Source organism: Leiobunum rupestre, chromosome 4 (assembly GCF_980474605.1).
Source record: "Leiobunum rupestre chromosome 4, qqLeiRupe1.1.hap1, whole genome shotgun sequence".
NCBI lineage: Eukaryota > Metazoa > Arthropoda > Arachnida > Opiliones > Sclerosomatidae > Leiobunum > Leiobunum rupestre.
In genome coordinates, this window is record NC_143387.1 from 65,178,699 (window position 1) to 65,200,424 (window position 21,726).

Here is a 21,726-nt window from a genome sequence, read left to right on the forward strand (position 1 = left end):
ACCTAAAGAGACGCCTTGACGTCAACAGAGGACCGAGGACCAAGAAACTAGCGGGACTGGCAGCATCCTCTCTGAAAAGCACGAACCGATTTTAGTTCATTTCAAACCATGCCGATAAAACCTCGGCCAATTTATCCCTTTATAGGAACTACGTTCATAGAAATAGACCAACCGGAGCTTATTTTTACTTAGGCACTTAAGCCTATAAATTGTAAAGTACACTTCAAATTCTATCAACAAGGCACGTCAGCGGGTATTGTGAGGAAAAGCACTTAAAATCAATAAAAGATTCAAAGTGTTTAAACTATAAAGTTAGCCCTATTTACAATCAAACAATTTGGTAATCACCGATCCCACGTACCTTTTATTTGGACCAGTACCCCATCCTTAGATTTATCGTCGGACTATTAATAATCAACGCTCTCGGCATCCTAGATAAATAGTGGTGCGGCAACGAATATAGAGATGCCGCTACTGCAAAGACGGGAATTTACAGCGGAATGCCCAGTATATTTTTAATGACCAAAGACGAATTTTCTATTTGTTTGGTATACAAAGGAGAGATAGGAGTCTTTGTATCGAATTTTCGAGGAAATAAGGAAAACATTATTTAAATAAAGGTGGCTATGATTTATCGAAAGCGCTTTTGGACGTTATTTAAGTTGCTCACTTTTGGCGAAATTATCTTAGAGAACGAGTTGAACAAACATGGGTCAATTTAGCCATCTCCGCGTGTGAATAAATAAGAAGAAAGAAGACGTAAACAAAGGATTGTCCGGCATAGCTATTATACCGACGGCCACTTTGTTTCTGTGGCTGATATTGGGGATTTGCATCGTATCAATAGTATACTGACATAAGCCTTTACGATCGAACAAGCGGTTTTCTTATATGCCAAAAGTATGAAGGATGACGTTAAATTTTCTATACTTTAAAACACACATTTTTTATATTTTTAAACTTGTGCGCGAATCACGTCTGAGGAGATAAAGAAATATAAAGGTGTACGAGGAATGAAAATTACATTTAACAGAATCTCTTAATTTAAAATGCCTTTAAAGTTATTTCTAGGAAATAAGGCAATATTTTGATGTTTTAAATAAATTTGATTGTAAATTATTTACAATTTAAAATTTCGCGTATTCCACAAATATGGGTAAATAAAATGAAAATGGAAATATAAATATGTATTGTGAAATCAAAATATAAATATAAATTAGTATTGTGAAATCAAAATTTAAATATAAATAAGAATTGTAAAATCAAAATTTAAATATAAATAAGAATTGTAAAATCAAAATTTAAATATAAATAAGAATTGTAAAATCAAAATATAAATATAAATAAGAATTGTAAAATCAAAATATAAATATAAATAAGAATTGTAAAATAAAAATATAAATATAAATAAGAATTGTAAAATCAAAATATAAATATAAATATAAATAAGAATTGTAAAATCAAAATATAAATAAGATTGGAAAATCAAAATATGAATAAGAATTTTAAAATCAAAATATAAATAAGAATTGTAAAATAAAAATAAAAATACAAGAATGAAAAAAAATAAAAAATATAAGAATAAAAATAGTAACAAAAGCAAAATATACGAATAAAAATAGTAACAAAAGCAAAATATAAAAAAATAGTAACAAAAGCAAAATATAAGAATAAAAATAGTAACAAAAGTAAAATATAAGAATAAAAATAGTAACAAAAGCAAAATATAAGAAAAAAAATAGTAACAAAAGCAAAATATAAGAATAAAAATAGTAACAAAAGCAAAATATAAGAATAAAAATAGTAACAAAAGCAAAATATAAGAATAAAAGTAGTAACAAAAGCAAAATATAAGAAACAAAATAGTAACAAAAGCAAAATATAAGAATAAAAATAGTAACAAAAGCAAAATATAAGAAAAAAAATAGTAACAAAAGCAAAATATAAGAATAAAAATAGTAACAAAAGCAAAATATAAGAATAAAAATAGTAACAAAAGCAAAATATAAGAAAACAAAATAGTAACAAAAGCAAAATATAAGAATAAAAATAGTAACAAAAGCAAAATATAAGAAAAAAATGGTAACAAAAGCAAAATATAAGAATAAAAATAGTAACAAAAGCAAAATATAAGAATAAAAATAGTAACAAAAGCAAAATATAAGAATAAAAATAGTAACAAAAGCAAAATATAAGAAAAAAAATAGTAACAAAAGCAAAATATAAGAAAAAAATAGTAACAAAAGCAAAATATAAGAATAAAAATAGTAACAAAAGTAAAATATAAGAATAAAAATAGTAACAAAAGCAAAATATAAGAAAAAAATAGTAACAAAAGCAAAATATAAGAATAAAAATAGTAACAAAAGCAAAATATAAGAATAAAAATAGTAACAAAAGCAAAATATAAGAATAAAAGTAGTAACAAAAGCAAAATATAAGAAACAAAATAGTAACAAAAGCAAAATATAAGAATAAAAATAGTAACAAAAGCAAAATATAAGAAAAAAAATAGTAACAAAAGCAAAATATAAGAATAAAAATAGTAACAAAAGCAAAATATAAGAATAAAAGTAGTAACAAAAGCAAAATATAAGAAACAAAATAGTAACAAAAGCAAAATATAAGAATAAAAATAGTAACAAAAGCAAAATATAAGAAAAAAAATAGTAACAAAAGCAAAATATAAGAATAAAAATAGTAACAAAAGCAAAATATAAGAATAAAAATAGTAACAAAAGCAAAATATAAGAAAACAAAATAGTAACAAAAGCAAAATATAAGAATAAAAATAGTAACAAAAGCAAAATATAAGAAAAAAATGGTAACAAAAGCAAAATATAAGAATAAAAATAGTAACAAAAGCAAAATATAAGAATAAAAATAGTAACAAAAGCAAAATATAAGAATAAAAATAGTAACAAAAGCAAAATATAAGAAAAAAAATAGTAACAAAAGCAAAATATAAGAAAAAAATAGTAACAAAAGCAAAATATAAGAATAAAAATAGTAACAAAAGTAAAATATAAGAATAAAAATAGTAACAAAAGCAAAATATAAGAAAAAAATAGTAACAAAAGCAAAATATAAGAATAAAAATAGTAACAAAAGCAAAATATAAGAATAAAAATAGTAACAAAAGCAAAATATAAGAATAAAAGTAGTAACAAAAGCAAAATATAAGAAACAAAATAGTAACAAAAGCAAAATATAAGAATAAAAATAGTAACAAAAGCAAAATATAAGAAAAAAAATAGTAACAAAAGCAAAATATAAGAATAAAAATAGTAACAAAAGCAAAATATAAGAATAAAAATAGTAACAAAAGCAAAATATAAGAAAACAAAATAGTAACAAAAGCAAAATATAAGAATAAAAATAGTAACAAAAGCAAAATATAAGAAAAAAATAGTAACAAAAGCAAAATATAAGAATAAAAATAGTAACAAAAGCAAAATATAAGAATAAAAATTAACAAAAGCAAAATATAAGAATAAAAATAGTAACAAAAGCAAAATATAAGAATAAAAATAGTAACAAAAGCAAAATATAAGAAAAAAAATAGTAACAAAAGCAAAATATAAGAATAAAAATAGTAACAAAAGCAAAATATAAGAAAAAAAATAGTAACAAAAGCAAAATATAAGAAAAAAATAGTAACAAAAGCAAAATATAAGAATAAAAATAGTAACAAAAGCAAAATATATAAAAATATTTTGTAGGTCCTATTTTGATATTTAAATAATAGTATTCATTAACATTGAACGTTTGGAATTTTGTAAATAGCTGGAAAGCGGATAATTAGGCGATTTGGGTCAAGAGTCGGTATTTAGCCCGACCTTATAAATGCTAGCCAGGCTACTATGAGAAAACGCGACGATAAGAGTAGGGAAACATTAAGCCTCATAAATCAACATATTGAACCTATTAAGTAGAAGCGTAATATATCAACTAGGCATTTGCAGCCTTGAAATTTTGTATAAAGATCCAGACTGTTTATTCCTCGAATATTCCCACGATAAACGTCCTTACGCGTATTAAAATAGCTACTTATAACTACGCACAACGGGGTAAGTCAACAAAACCCCTTTGCAAACAATAACGGGCGCAATAACAAAACAGCCTACAAGGACGTCTCGAAAACCCGCGTTTTAGTGGTATCGCGTATACGATCCTCTACCTTTGGTGAAATATTTAGTTCGATGGAAAAATTCGACGGTGCGAAGCTCGGAGAGATAATAGCTCCGATAAAATAGAAGGCTATAAAAACAACTAGTTAAAGATGAAGGTGGTCGTGTCAGCCGCGTTCGACGCGCCCAAAAAAACCGCCTGATCTTCTCGTGGTTTTTACAAGCGTTCAAAGAAAAAGAACTACCGTAGCCCATTTTCCCCGGCTCACTTTAAAAAATGAATCGAAGAAAATAGCAATAGCGGGAATTACGGGTGCGGTTAAGATGTTTATTTTAAGCCCTGAGAGTTGCCTCTTTCGAGGGAATCCGCTATAATTCATATCGTCCACTGTCGAAAGACGAAGATGCGCTTACGAATTATTGATTGATTTACTCTCGAACGAATGGTGGGCGTCGAATGAGAAAAAATTTACGCGCGGAATTTTTGGACGTATTTTAGTCATATTTTCCGAAGTGTGTGAAATAATCATTTCAATTATGATGTTATCCAACTAACCACGGTTTCATAAATTTAACCATTATCATGATTTAATCATCATTTGACACATTTTATCCGGATTTAATCATCATTTGACTCATTTTATCCTGATTTAATCATCATTTGACTCATTTTATCCTGATTTAATCATCATTTGACACATTTTATCCTGATTTAATCATCATTTGACACATTTTATCCTGATTTAATCATCATTTGACACATTTTATCCTGATTTAATCATCATTTGACACATTTTATCCTGATTTAATCATCATTTGACACATTTTATCCTGATTTAATAAATTTAATCACGGTATAAAACATTTAATCATGATTTAATCCACTTAACCAGGATTTAATCAATATAATCCTTATATAAAACAATCAAAGTAATCTTGATTTAATCCATTAATCATGCTTTAAGCCATTTAATCCTGATTTTATCCATTTAACCGTGATTTAATCATGATATAAACCAATTTAATCATGATATAAACCAATTTAATCAAGATATAAACCAATTTAATCATGATATAAACCAATTTAATCAAGATATAAACCAATTTAATAATGATATAAACCAATTTAATCAAGATATAAACCAATTTAATCATGATATAAACCAATTCCATCAAGATATAAACCAATTTAATCATGATATAAACCAATTTAATCAAGATATAAACCAATTTAATCATGATATAAACCAATTTAATCGTGATATAAACCAATTTAATCATGATATAAACCAATTTAATCAAGATATAAACCAATTTAATCATGATATAAACCAATTTAATCATGATATAAACCAATTTAATCATGATATAAACCAATTTAATCATGATATAAATCAATTTAATCATGATATAAACCAATTTAATCATGATATAAATCAATTTAATCATGATATAAACCAATTTAATCTAGATATAAACCAATTTAATCATGATATAAACCAATTTAATCATGATATAAACCAATTTAATCATGATATAAACCAATTTAATCATGATATAAACCAATTTAATCATGATATAAACCAATTTAATCATGATATAAACCAATTTAATCATGATATAAACCAATTTAATCATGATATAAGTCAATTTAATCATGATATAAACCAATTTAATCATGATATAAACCAATTTAATCATGATATAAACCAATTTAATCATGATATAAACCAATTTAATCATGATATAAACCAATTTAATCATGATATAAACCAATTTAATCATGATATAAACCAATTTAATCATGATATAAACCAATTTAATCATGATATAAACCAATTTAATCATGATATAAACCAATTTAATCATGATATAAACCAATTTAATCATGATATAAACCAATTTAATCATGATATAAACCAATTTAATCATGATATAAGCCAATTTAATCATGATATAAACCAATTTAATCATGATATAAACCAATTTAATCATGATATAAACCAATTTAATCATGATATAAACCAATTTAATCATGATATAAACCAATTTAATCATGATATAAACCAATTTAATCATGATATAAACCAATTTAATCATGATATAAACCAATTTAATCGTGATATAAACCAATTTAATCATGATATAAACCAATTTAATCATGATATAAACCAATTTAATCATGATATAAACCAATTTAATCATGATATAAACCAATTTAATCATGATATAAACCAATTTAATCATGATATAAACCAATTTAATCATTAAATAAACCAATTTAATCATGATATAAACCAATTAATAACAATTTAATCAATTTAATAATTTTTAATCATGATTTAATCCATTAAATCATTTTAATCATGATTTAATTCAATAAATCATTTTAATTATGATTTAATTCATTCAATCATTTTAATCATGATTTAATCCATTTAATCATTTTAATCATGATTTAATTCATTCAATCCTTTTAATAATGATTTAATCCATTTAATCATTTTAATCATGATTTAATCGATTTAATCATTTTAATAATGATTAACTCGTCTTCAATCTTTTGGAGTCTTTTAATAATCCGGATAGTGACTAGCCCCTCCGATTAACACGGGGAAAAATATTATATTTTCTCGTCTTTTTAAAAAAAAATTCTTAAAAACCGACTACATAGTTATACGGTTTACTCTGTCTTTCACTTTAAGCTGACTCGCTGCAAGATACATATGCTATGCAAGCAGTCAACTACCAGTGAGAAACAGAGTAAACCGAATAAATATGTAGTCGGCCTTTAAGAAGGTAAAATAGTGATTGTGTTGACCAGGAACTCCAGAGAGAGAGATGAATTTTATGAAAGAGAAAGCCTCCTTTAAAAATATCTTTAATTTCTTTAATATAAATAATAAATTCTTCACACAGAAAATTCGCAAAACGTCTCATTGAAAATCAGGATTACCAGAAGAAGGTTCTTCTGGAGAAAATGTCTATTCACATTTAATACAGTCTGCCGAATATACAGTGTTTATCTTTTAAATTAATAATCGTGGGATTCAATATAGCTGCGAAATCGACCGAGAATATAAATATTTCGTCTTGGGTTCAGCGACCTAGCCCCGCATCCGGAAATGTTGGCCAATCCGCAGCATCTCGACACTTGGCACCCACGCGAAAGTAAACACTTTAAAATCTAAAGCTCCCGTTTGTCTCTTAAGACGTCTCATCCTTTTAAATCTATAATCACAATCAAGGATCTACGTGTATTCGGGTTAGCAGAGAATAGGAGCCCGCCTCTACAGCCTCTGTTTTTATCATGTCCGGATGATATTCTCCGCCTACACGAATAGAGTGAAAGGCGTAGGGGCGTGGTTCCTCTTCCGGGAATCACGAGAGTGCTGTCCACGTATTCTCTGTTCACCTCAATACATTCTTGTTACAAGTATTCGCGCCTAAAGCTGAAAATACAGAAATAAATATCCTTCGGAACTTATTAAATAAATTTAATCAATATTTCTAAATGAAATGAACTTTTCCGATACTAGTCAGATTAAGCCCGCGCAGGGCCGGATTACCCAATAGGCCGACTAGGCCTGGGCCTAGAGCAAAAAGCCTACACGGGGCACCAAGAGGTTGCGAAAAAATTAAAAGTAAAATAATGTTATCATTTACTTTCACAAAATTGTTTTTCCGGAGTAATTTTAGTAAATGCGTCCACAGATCTTCAATACCATGTAAAGCAATCATTTATATAAAATATCCGCAAAGTCTACATTGAAATTGTATTTTCCATCCATTTGTCAATTATAAATTGCGGGAGTGCCTCGCTCGCTCGCAACTGAAAAATGGCTTAAAAATTAGCTTGGGCCTAGGGCCCCACAAGGTCTTAGTCCGGCCCTGAGCCCGCGCTTAAAACGTGTAAAAGAAACTGGTAGAGGGTACAGTCTGCAGATCTTCACGCTCAGACCACATATATCCATCGGGACTCGTAATGTTGTTATATTCTGCCATCGTAGAAATGCTTATAATTTTATTAAAGTTGAGTGATGCGACATCTATTGTCACTTTTTATCACCTATCGAGGTGCTTCGATAACTAATATTAAGTTAAAATATTAAATATTTTACGATTTATAACGAAAATGAGTTTTGTAGGATTTTATTAAATTCATATTTAGTTAAAACATGAAATATTTTTGCAAATTATCACGAATATATAATTTGAAAAAGCACCTAATAACATTAACGGACAAATGATGGCGCCACCAAAATGTGCGTACTGTCCTGTGATGACGAATATTTTCAGTGTGGCGTTACGAGTCCGGTTAGCCATAAGTCAAACGAAAAACAACGGAAGTTTTAATTTTAAATATTTGTTTAAGACGAGAACGGAGATAGACTCCGAAGGAGAACTGATTTAAAAGCATTTAGATCAAGGAGAAACTCGAATAAAACGTCCTTATCATTGTGTCTTTATCGATAAAGCCAAGGTTTGGCCGGTTGGCTCGTAAATAAGGGGCTGCCTATTATTCTACGCTCTGTTCGGAACATACCATTCGCGTTTTCATCATTTTCTTATTACGATCTTATTGTATTTATTCGCTCTCGGCCAACAAATCCAGCTACCAAATGATATTGACGGTTCTCGGAGAAATACAGAAACGTTTTATCTATAAATATTTATTTCCACGCCTTCCGATTTCGAGTCAAGGTTCATTTTTGAAGTACTTTACTTCACTCACTTAAAACAGTTGCGTATTATCTAAAGGCGTACGTTGCGACTGAGTTACGGCTACGTCTATTAGCGGCCTAATACTAAGATTTTTCGCTTTGTATCGAACTCCGACGTCTGAAGCCTTAAAAAAACGACTAGTTTATCAAAGACTGAAATATGGCTCGAAATCGCCGGATTTATTCAGGCACAGTGGCCCTATTTCACGAAATTATTTTAGACTTTGAGATCTCAAGATGGCGGCCTTTGGATCAAATTTAGGAGTTATCGCGGAAGGGGGAACGACAGTAGCCTTCCATACATAGTGATGATGACGTCACGTGAAAGCTTTTGGGGAAAAACAATATAATTTAAAACATATAGGCTCAATCGAAAGTGACGTTTTACCGATTTTTGGATACGCCGAGATTGAACGCTTTCGAAAAGCTTATGAAATCAAATAGTAGAAGTTTGCGTAAGCCGCATATTCAAAATATTTGTTCCAACGAAGAGGTTTACTATTTCAAAAACCTGTTACCAGCTTGTTTTGAGTACGGTTGAACCAACGGCGACCTTAAAAGAAAATTTACTAACCTATGTATTTTGATAGCGCTATTCACTCACGGTATAAAACTACTTTTTTTATTACACTTCGATATTTTGCGCCTTTTCGACGTGAAAATCAAGTGAGCCGTAGAGTAAATGAACGTGGCGAACTTGCCAAACTTTGTTGATCGAATAACACTAATGTTTTTTTAGCGGCAGCATCCAAGCAAGAGGCAGATTCGAAAGAGTGATGGGCGCGTTCTTCTCATTTTGAGCGGTTTGGTCATTTTAAACGAAATTGAACGAGAGGAGAAATAATTTAGCCGCTCAAAAGTAAGCGTAAAAAGAGGAGCGATAATTTAACCTCTTAAAAATTATCGAAAAGAGAAGAGCGATAATTTAAACTCTCAAAAGTGAGCGAAAAGTGAGGAGCCATAACTTCCCCTCTCAAAAGTGAGATAAACTAGAGGAGCAATTATTTAGCCTCTCAAAAGTGAGCGAAAAGAGAGAAGCGATAATTAAACCTCTCAAAAGTGAGCGGAAAGAGAGGAGCGATAATTCAACCTCTCAAAAGTGAGGGAAAAGGGAGGAGTCATAGCTTCCACTCTCAAAAGTGAGATAAGCTAGAGGAGCAGTTATTTAGCCTCTCAAAAGTGAGCGACAAGAGAAAAGCGATAATTTAACCTCTCAAAAGTGAGCGAAAAGAGAGACACGATAATTTACCGATAATTAAACGTCTCAAAAGTGAGCGAAAAGAGAAGAGCCATAAATTAACCCCTCAAAAGTTATCGAGAAGATAGGAGCTATAATTTAACCTCTCAAAAATGAGCGGAAAGAGAGAAACCATAATTTACCATTAATTAAACGTCTCAAAAGTGAGCGAAAAGAGAGGAGCGCCGATTTTATCACTCAACGCGAGCTGAGTGTTTCTGTAACGAAAGTGCCCATCACTGATCCGAAAAGCGAAACAAAACTAAAATTGGCAAAATGTCGCGCTCGATAAAAGCGTGTATTTTTATCGGATGCAAGCGCTGTCGGCAGCAAATTCTCGACGTCGAAAGAGGGCCTTGTGTCGATATGCTTTTTCCTCCGGAAGCTTCAGGTGATAACAGATTCCGGAAATCGTTTACTGATGTGGAATATGGCCATCTACCAACGCAATAGCATAAATAATATAATGACACTAAATATGACACTTGTAGCCGAGGGCTAGTCGGCTGTAGGTGCAGGCCCATCTCTACCATTAGGCTAGGTAGGGAAAAAGCCTAGGGCACCGCGCTCCGGAGGGGCGCCGTCTGGCCCTTTATATTTTTTAGAATTTAATTGAAAAGTATTCAATGTGAAAGGAGGCCTGATATTATTAGCCTAGTGGCGCGTGAATGGTAAAGACGACCCTGTGTCGGTTTGGAAATCGTAAGCCCTCACGTTCAATCTCTTAAAAAATTAACGGAGATAACTTCGTGGAACAGTTTTGAGGAATCAGTTGAAATCACAATGTTTTTCGAAAATACGTAATTAGATGAAATTTACATCAGTTTCTGCCATCTAACTTTACAACGGACAGACAAAGGATTAGCACTTCCATAATCCTGAGTCAAATTCAAACTTAGCCTGGCCGATAGTTCTTGGAATTGATGCTTACAAATTTACACGCAAAACCTTTATAGATGTATATTTGAAATTCGAAATAAATTATATCTAGAGCGGTGGTGTAGCTAGAAATATCTGGGCCCAATTCGAAAGGGAAAAATGGTCCCATCTACACTTACGCCACTGACAGTTCACCTATTGGCCCTATAAATCACGTGATCTCCAATGAAACGCTTTGGATGTATTGACCTGATCTTGGTCAATTTTAGATTCCAAGTCAATTATTATTATTTTTCCAAAGTAACGTTTCGAGTTTAGCTAAGCCTGGGTCTCAAAAAATCAAAGCCGCTTGGTATCTCATTGGTTCCCTAATTCTGATATCATCCAACGCGATTGAAGTACACATATGATATGTTTATCTTTCCCCCTCTCGTACCGCGGAAAAATCGACCATGATTCCCGCGAATCGTTCCAACATAAAAATAAATATATTCTGGATATATGGGGCTAGTCCCAGAGGCTAATATGATTGCCTAATATTCTTAGGTATCCGAATGGATTCTTGTCTATACACAATTGTTTTCAAGGTGAACGACCCGCTTGTCGCTTCACTGTTAGGGTAGCGTAGTTTCAGAGTTTGAGTGGTTTCGGTTATTAGTCAAAAATGTTTTTATATCTTCAGTACTTTTCGTCAAAAAGAGATTAATATATATTTTTCAAAGATTTATACAAGTCATGGCGTAATTAAAATAAAACCTATTTCTAACACTATGCAGTTATTTATTTTATAAAAAATACTAATTTGGATAATTAAAACTTCGTCAACCTAACCCAGTCTACCCATAACCACACGAGTGCACTCTCAAAATCTTGTAACATGGCAAGTTCATCTCAATTTTATTAGTCAAAACTAGCAATCAATCCAATGTTTAGTAACGTTTTCTGTCACCAGATGGGGTTTGGACTCCATCAGCATCGCGCTGTATTGCTAGAGTAACGCTTAAGTAAATTGTCTCTAACTAGAGGCGAGTAAGAGCTTGCACGCCATAAAATAACAAAATTTAGAAGTGTTGAAATTGTAATAAATAATATAAAAACCAAATGTATAAGGCACTATAAATAAAATTAATTTTAAATAATTTTAAATAGATAATAAATATTATTAAGTTGTAATTGTGTTCTGAACAGATTTAAAATTACAACATATTTAACCAATTTAAACAAGCTCCACCTATTTATCTTGGGCCTTTCTTATAATTTTTTTAAATGTATGGTTTTGGGTTTGTTGGTCAAATTGAAGATTTATAAAACCAATAACTGAAGGGTCAATAAAAACATTTTCTTAATGAATTCGAGAATAAATATCACAGTTCTATCACCAAAATTATTATATCAATAACCAAACGGAAGGGAAACTATTCCAAAAATGACATAAATCGTGACATTTTCAGGGTTTCCCCTTAAACAGTGTTTTAAGGTCTGGTGTGACCGTGGCCATAGTTTCTTCTTTTTTTTCTTCGTGAAAACTTCTAAAGTCAAAACAAGAATTTCGTACGTTCAAGTTTTCTAGGCAAACGTATTCAAATTTCCAATATTTACGTCCATTATTCAAATCTGGGAATAGATGACATTTGAAATACGGTACTCCTTAACTTTTCACGGTTGATGGCCAAAACAGATTCTTAAATTTCAGGGTTGAAAGGGAAAAAAATAAAATAAAGACACGGTGGCGCCCCCCACGAATAATAAATATCGTTATTCCTTTCTTAGCCCAAGGCTGTAAGGGTTCGTTTATTCCCATTCGATCGAAATCCCATTCGACCGAATCCCATTCGACCGAAAGAATTTTAAAATGTAGCCCAATTGGCGGGGTGATTTGGTATTTTATTTATAAGGTATGTACTATCGAAGATCCATGTTTAGGTTAGATTAGGTTAGATTAGGTTAGGTTAGGTTAGGTTAGAGTTGGTTAAGTTTACTATTTCAGTTTTGGTTCAGTTACTTTTCTTGACTAGGTGAAGATAAAAATATAATTCATGCTCATTCCATGCTCCATTGCAAACGACTTCAGTAACTAAATTGAAAACATAGCAAAAGCCAATTTATATAGCAGCGTTCGGTCGAATGGGACACATAAAAGCGTTCGGTCGAATGGGACACATAAAAACCACACGTTTCGGCGGAATTCGGTCGAATGGGACACCTCAAAAACCGCCTTCGGTCGAATGGGATTTCGGTCGAATGGGACTAAAGCGTAAGGGTTAGGGTAAAATCCCTTTAAATGAAGTTAATATTTTCTAAATTTCTCGCTTATGTAAAGGATTATGTTTTCGTCATTACTCGGAAGAACAAACTAAAAGTTCGAAGACCTCTTGAACAAGCTAGTTACTTGATACTAAAATTAAATTTTGGGCGAAGGGGTAAAATCTACCGTAAAAAATATGGAAGAGGGATAGCAAATCGAGCTTTGACAAAGTTTTTAAAATGTACCTTGAGGTACTAAAGCTATGTTCTTACGAAATGTATTTCCGGTTAATATATTTTACGTCGTAATGTTACCGGAAGTTAATAGGCCTAAAGTACCCCCGAGAGGGAAAATCTGGCGAATTGCTATTCCTCTACTATATTTTCTATATTTCTACGTTAAGTATAACAAAATAAATGTAATATTGTTAAGGTAACACTGAACGATTTCGGTTTATGATAATCGAATAAATTTAATGTTCCAACTAATCGAGCGTTTTCGCGCAAGCCCACTAAAATAAAAAAATGCACGAGCTTTGACGCAAAAATATCAATGAGGTAGATTAAATAGAGATCCAAATCCGCCTTCCAGGACCTACCGTTTCGCGGGACAGTGTTTTGAGTTGGAGAGTTAGGCCTAATAAATGAACTTAATCAAATCGTGTTGACGCCATCTATCGTGTTATTGGAAAACTAAAACTTACTATATTTTGTAAAAGTGTCTGTTTATAGAAACAGATGGCGCCAACACGATTCGATAGAGTTGAAACTTAAGCCTAATTCTCCTACTCAAATGAAAAGTGTCCCGCGAATCCCAGATTTGCTTGGATCTCTATTTATTCTACCTCATTGTAAAATATTAAGCGCGTGGAACGTTTTAACCAGTGGTGTAGTCCTAAAATAAAAAGAACCGGGGCGCTACCTGGGTACGGCCAACTTCGATTTCGCGCGTAACCGAAGTTGGCTGTACCGGCTGCTATAAATGTAGGTCCAACTTCGATTTTTAGCGTGATCGAAGTTGGCCGTACCTAGGTAACGATTTGAAATTGTTATGGTATTTTTCTGCAGGCAAAATTTATCATAAATTCACACACCCTTTATTCGAGAAAAAGGATTTACGAAATAGAAGCAAGGCGCGCCCTGGCAAAATGGAAAAACCAAGGCGGGGCGGGGCCCTGCCTGTGAAAAAAGCACCGGGGCGACGCCCTGCCCCGCCCTGGCCCGACTACACCACTGGTTTTAACAAGATGAACAAGACACGAAGAATTTAGCGCCTATTAGGAAATGTTATTTCGATTTCTGACTACTACTAACAACTGCATCCTTAGCCAAGTAATGTTTCATATGGTCATTGGCAAAATATATTGTCATCGAAAATAATAAACGTTGGTATAAGAGGAAGTGACAGAATTACTTTAATTACGTAACTTGTGGCTCTACACGTGCAGCGATATCACAAGCCTCACGCAGAAATACCGGGTATCTTATCAAAGGATATATCGGTAGATAGAAAACCTTTTTCAGGCTGCGGCCTATTTCTCGTTTTATTTTACCCCGCTAGAGACCAAAATCAAGGTATTTTTTCGAAAGCGCGAAGATTCGGGCTAGACGATAGGCGGGAAGCCGAAGAGAAACAGAAAATCGAGTTACGAGTCACACGTATTCCGACTTATGTTTTATTCAGCAGAGGTAAACAAATACATGTATATTTCTAGTCGAAATTATATACCCCCCACCCATCGCCAGCAACACTTTTATTAGTTCCCGGTCTAATATATTTTTGGAAATCAGTCTAGTGTCAGGCTACTTTTTCTTATACAAATTGCGCGTTATTAGGGGTTTTATATTGATAATAAATGGTTGTATTACAAAGAATATCATTAATTTAATACGCGAATTATACCACTATGAAATATTTTACTGGGTAAAACCTATTTACTTGGGATAAAATAGCAATATTTATAGAAAAATCATTATCCTTACGCAAATTTTGTATTTGCATTTTTGGTACATTCCTTAAAGTAGCGTTGCTAGGTTAGCGTTGCTAGGGTAGCATTGCTAGGAGAGCTCAAACCGGGGAGCGATTTCTGTCCTTCTGGCGCGTCTTTAACAAATCGCCACATTGAGCCTAGTTTAAAATCGACCTTTCGAAAATTAACAACGCATTAACAAATTATAGGCCTTTGACTTGAATAGTTTATACACGTAAGTCACTGAGAAATATTTAGCCAAAATGGTTTCAGGATAGCAGATAATACGTGGCGTCTACATAGAGAGAGACAACTTGTGATTATACCAGGATGTCTCACACCTAAAACCCGACCACCTGAATTAATGGTTTTAAAAGTCACTTGAGGACTTAGGCCTAAGGTGCTGCCTTAGGTATTAGCCTAGCTTATTATTATTATTATTATTATTATTATTATTATTATTACACGAGGATAGGTGGTGTGGTACAGGGTGCTGCCACACGTTCTTGGTTTTGCTTAACGATGCCAGGTTTTACAAACCTACCACTCAAGCTCGTTAGTAAAAGTCACCACCATATATTATTTAAAACAATCCAATTGTGGAGTCAGTGATACACACTACTGAGATACAGGGGCGGCTCCAGACCAATATTTTGGGGGGGCCACCGTCGTAATTTTTTTTCAAGACATAAAAAACAAACACTTGTGAATTTGTATACCCATGCACCGTAATACCATATGTAACATAATTACTCATAAGTATGCCACTAGCTCTATTTCTTCACTAACGGTTTGTTTCACAGATATTGCGTCATCCGTACTCTACGTAATATTTGACGTCATATTTGATGTCATATTTGACGTCTTCGAATCTCAAATGCCGATTATGCCGTCGTATAATTAGCTCTACTGAGGAAATAAGATTTAAAACACTTAGTGTACAATAAAAGTTTTTATTCCTCAGTATTTTATTGTACACTAAGTGGTTTAAATCTTATTTCCTCAGTATTTAAATGTACAAGTGCCGTTTAATTTTTTAATTTTTTAATTCATTTTGATAAATTTTAAAATATTCAATAATTAGCTCTACGTTTGATAAACTGACGGCTATTATTTTAAACAAACCGCTTTGAACAACCAAGGCTTAGAAGCAAAAATGTACTACAATATAGTGTCAAGTTCTGTTATTGTAATTAATTTGCAAATTAATGAAGTTCTCGTAGACTCACGTTCTAAAATAAATTTGCATTGTCAAATAAAAGAAGCAGGTTTATTGGAAAAAATAGTTGAAATTCAGATTTAGCTTTTCTGGCGCATCTACAAGGTTGGAATATTTGCAGATTCTTTTGAGTCTAGGTATAACTCTTCTAGGCTTGGGATGGGTTTTAATAACGCTGGTGGAATATTCCACTTCGACGACTTGTTCCATTTTCGGAAAGCGATTACTTATTGATCATTTTCCCCAACCTTTTATTTTTCTAAATTACTCATTATTTAACTTCATCCGCACAAACCGTCGAACCGAGCGAGTTTATAAATTTCAATAAAGCTACCTTCGGCTGACTAAAATTCCGACGCAAAAAATTCCTTCTCAATTTAGAGGTTTTAAAATTGGCTTAAATAAATATGCTACTAGCAAATAGTGTGACTTCCAAAATTACTAGGATGAATAAAAAGGTTAAAATCTAACGTAGTCCACCTTTTTACTGGTTCGTGGTGAAACAAACCGTTAGTGAAGATTTTTGAATGGAATAAAGGTACAGTGGCATACTTATGAGTAATTATGTTACATATGGTAATACTACTTACAGTACTAGAAAAGTGGTGTAGGGGAAAGAGGAATACTGGGCCTTGATTTAGGTCAAGAGAGTCCACCCATGGCACTGTAGGTATTAGTGCACCATAGGCATTCTATAAAAGCATAAAACTCTATAAAGCTTTTTAGACATTTTTAGGATATTTTTATAAGAAAGCACTTGCATTTGATATTCTAAAGTTCCCATAAAACTTATCGTTTGTCCCTTATATATAGGCCTACCAGGTTTAATTACGACGCCATCGTTGAACAGTTGCACTACAACCGTAATTTCATAAATAGGCTTACTAAAATTATTTTATCACTAAGATACTTGTGAGTTGTGACGTACCATAATCGCATACGTGCACCCAAACAAGTTGAAGCAGCGACAAAAACGAGGTTTTTGTGTACTTATAAATTGTAATTATAAATAACAATAACATTTCCTGAAGTTTAATAAAAAAACACAATGTATCGTACATTTTCCATTGGCCTGGCTCGCGCCCTTGCCTCCCCTAGAAGAAGGAATAGAAACGGCCGTCAACGCCTCGCCGTTAAGCGCTGCAGCTGCCGCGGCCTTGAAATTTATCTCCGAATGCGAGTCTCGATTTTCCAGAAGTGAGTCAGTGACTCGGCCTGCAGCTGCAAGAACTTTAGCATATAGGTGACGGTCGAAGTTCCGCTGTTAAAGCTCTGGCAAATTTATCTCCGCAGGTATACGTTACGTAGCTCTACTGTAGCTGCAATATCTCTTGCATGTAAAAGACCGCGACGGCATGTAAACAGTAAGCTGTATTCAGTAGCGGCGCTAAGGTTTTTTCGCAGGTGGGCTTATTATTTTGTGGCCCCTAGGAATTTTGTGGCCTTTAGCGGGAACCTTGGGTTGGCCATATTTCGCAAAAGTGGTGAAATCGAAAAAACCCAATATTTTCCAGCAAGCGAGAAGTGCAAGGTCGTTTTATATTGTTGCGGCTCTCGTAGCGTTTACTGGACCCCTACTGACCTTGTATCCGACCTGGAGGGGACACGTGCATGCCCGGCGTATTTCCCTAAATTCCCTTAAGCCGCTTTCTTTTCTTTCTATTGGACATTCAACTTTCTCTCAATTTCCGCTCACTTCCTCCCGAATCTGTCTGTTAATGGTCTACTATCTTCTTGAGTAAACAAATTGATTTTGAAAGATTTGTTTTCCAGAAATACGTTACTTAGCAATAATACAAATTTCTAGAGATAAAAAAATTCATAAATTCAAATATGTGGCCCTTTTAATATAAATATGTGGCCCCTCTCAGAAATGCAGGGGGGCTAAAGCCCACTTCAGCCCACCCTTAGCACCGCTACTGGCTGTATTGATTTCTTACACTTATATTAAAATGATACTCATCGTAAATATCAACTATTTGGGGGGGGCATGGTGGCCATGCCCCCCCCTGGAGCCGCCCCTGCTGAGATACAGGATTCACAGTTTCTAACCACTTAAGCTCGTTAGTGAAGTGTTTTCTGTCCAATTTTGGAGTTAGTGATACCTAGGAGCAACAAACCTAGCACCCCACGCAAGGAGAACGCAACCCGTCAAAAGTCGTGCATTTTCTGGCGTACAATTTTATTGGTTAGACGCTTTAGCCCTTGCTGCCGTCGGAAGGGGAAAATTCAGAAATTGTCTTCCTCCTTTCCGTTAAACGTACAGTGTAAAGGTTCGTCCATTGGAATTTGTACACAACACTGCGTTAGCGTGTTTAAGGCTAGCTGCGTTCTCGTTGTGTTTGTTGTTCTTACGTGATACATACCTTTTATTGAGATACAAGATTCGCAGTTTCTAAAACGACTATGAAAGTGAACCGAAAACTGTTGTTTTCCATGTTAGTTAACGTGTTTTCCTAACGAGCTAGAGTTAGTAGCGCACTTAAATTTCAAATTAAAAAGTATCGTTCGAAAAATATCTGTACCGAAGAAATTGGGACACCCTGTAGGCCTGTACATATAATTTTCATTCTATTTCCTTTGATCATCTACATCCACTAAATTCTTAAGCTCGCAAGTGGTTTTCCGATACACCTGATAGTTATCCCTCTTTCCAGAGGCATTTTCGCGGGTTAAATAAGATTAGGTCTCTCAGCGCCTCTCTCTCTTCTAATTGAGAGAGAAAAGAAACCACCAAATGTACCGAGTCCCGTCTAACAGCGGCTTACGCCTCACGGAGCGCCGACCAAGTACTTGAATCGAAGGCGCCAGAGGTTAATCTTAGTCACTCCAGGAACACGCGGTAATGGTCGGACTTGCGCCGAAGAAATATCTAGACTAAACTAAGAGCAAAGACTGAAAGAAAATAGCTCGGCAGACAGAGGAGTACGTAAGTTGTAAACCTATATCCTCCTTTAAAAGACACCGCAATCTAAGGGTGACCAAATATCGCCTTCCTTCTGTTTGGAAACGACTGTCTAATCTGAGAGTAGGCGGAAACGTAAAGATTCAGTTAGGGGACTAACGCTTACCTACCAAACAAGAAAACACAGGCTCGCGGAAGTCGGATGGTGTCGAGGAGCGAAAGAGGCTCGAGAGAGGTGGAAGAGGTTGCTAATTCCGGAGGTCTTCGCGCAGCTGGGTTCGTTCAACTCCTCCCCGACAAAAAAAAATGGATAGTTTCGGAAACCGTAAAACGAGCTATTATTTTGATAGCCTTGGGCTAGGGTGAAGAGACAAGCCCGTACTTCTTAATCATCCCAACTTTATAATCCTCTTCAACTTATAACCATCGTGTCTTAAAGAGTTATTTTTAAGAACCAACTAATTAGCTTTATATTCGAAGAGTTTCTTTTTGACAAGGAAAACCCTAAAGTATCGAGTTGAGTTTGGAGGAAAGTATTATTTCCGTAATACGATTCCCGCGTTTACAAGGACAGATTGCGTACATTTCTGACAAGAAAAATTATTTCTTGGTAGACAGAAATTTTAATTTTTATAATACAATGACCTTGCGCAACACATACAGATTGGATATATTTAAGATTAAAGAGTACTATTTTTTGTATTTGCTTTACAGGTAAGGCTGTCCCATTTTTGGATTTGACGGTGGCTCACGCCTCCATCCTCACCATTTTGGCCATCAGCTTCGAGAGGTTCGTATTTTCCCAGACCGTTTCTCTGGTTCAACCTTTGACAAAAAGGTTTTTTTAATTTAGATACTACGCCATCTGCAAGCCCTTGAAGGCGGGATACACGTGTACGAAAATCCGGGAAGGCATCGCGGTGATTGGAGTGTGGACATTGGCCCTGGTAGTGACCAGTCCCGTTCTGGTCATTACCGAGTACACCTACGTTCCTTATATCGACGACACGATGGTTCCCGTTTGCCTAACCATGGCCCACACCGTCTGGCAGAGGACGTACTTCTTCGTGGTCAACGCCTTATTTTTCTGGCTGCCGTTCGCCGTTCTGCTCATCATGTACGGGGTCATCGCCAAAAATCTCATGCTAGACACCCAAATGCTCCATTCCTCCGTGGACAAAAGTCGGGTTCGCTCCAGACGTCAAGTCGTATCGATGCTCGCCGCTGTCGTAGCCGTCTTCTTCGTCTGCCTCATGCCCTTCAGGTTCGTTTATCACGCGTTATCGTGTTCGTCCCATTCCCACTGATCCCATCTTCCAGCTACAGTCAATCGACTTAAGCCTTGGGAGAGAAAAGAAACATAATGGAAACTTATTTACCGCGCACGTACGCAAAGTGGGTCATATTTCTTCCCTAGAATAAATACGCGCGCGCAAAACCGGTTTAGACGACAAACGAGATTAAGAAACCGCTGTCCACATTTGGTGGAAAGAGGGATTTTAACCCCAATAAATGGTTTATATAATTCCCGAGGACAATACGCGATAGAGAAAGATAAGAATCTTAATATAGTTTCCACAGTTCTTTTATGTTTTGGGCGATGAGATATCTCTGTAGGAACTGAAAACAGCTGGTACGCCAGGAAATACAATACGAACAAACGCTGTACTTAATTCGTATCGCGCCGTCAGCCGATATATTTTTGGTGACCTAAGCAGTCTAAAATAGAGATTCTAATATAGTTATTTCCATTCGCAGGGTCTTCACGATGTGGTTGGTGCTGGTTCCTCAAGACGACATCGAAGCGCTGGGCGTCGAGACCTACTACAACCTCTTGTACTTTTGTCGCGTCATGTTCTACATCAATTCCGCCGTCAACCCGATCCTCTACGGAGCGATCTCGACCAAATTTCGCGACGGTTTCAAAAAACTCCTCTGTTTACGTAAAACTGTGCCCTTGAACCACGACAAACACGTCGTCCGTTGCACGGGATCGACTTCCTTGACGCTGTACAGCAGTTTGAAGTCGCGAAGCCACCAGTCTCAATGCCAACTGATGATTGAGAACGGGCTGACCACGACGCGGGCGTGTTACCCGCCCCTGCACGTGCAAAGGGGCGAAATCGTCCTGAAAAGGGAGAGTTTCGTGTGACGTCATCGCGCGTCCGCCATCGTGAATCTACTCACTCGTAACGTTCCTAGATACCGCGCTAGAGTGCTTGCGTCGAAGACCTTGAAGTGACGCGGACTTATTGGAAACAGTATTACCTTCTAAGGTCAATCGTGAAATTTAATTTCATCTTTTCAAAAAAATATCACGATAAAAGTATTAAACCTTTATATTTATATACCTCTAAAAATATCACGAATCGGGTGTCGTACGTTAATGTGATACGTTTCGATGTTTCACGATTTTTG

The 21,726-nt window shown here is 34.4% G+C and overlaps 1 protein-coding gene across 1 annotated transcript in view; it reads left to right on the forward strand.

Moving 5' to 3' along the window:
* Positions 1–21,460, forward strand: part of LOC149948780 (growth hormone secretagogue receptor type 1-like) — a 36,276-nt gene extending 14,816 nt beyond the window's left edge. The window contains exons 2-4 of the mRNA XM_090171150.1: positions 20,023–20,098; positions 20,162–20,572; positions 21,067–21,460. Of these exons, the coding sequence (XP_090027276.1) occupies positions 20,023–20,098; positions 20,162–20,572; positions 21,067–21,460 (881 nt within the window). The remainder of the gene's footprint in view (positions 1–20,022; positions 20,099–20,161; positions 20,573–21,066) is intronic.
* Positions 21,461–21,726: the final 266 nt, after the last annotated feature.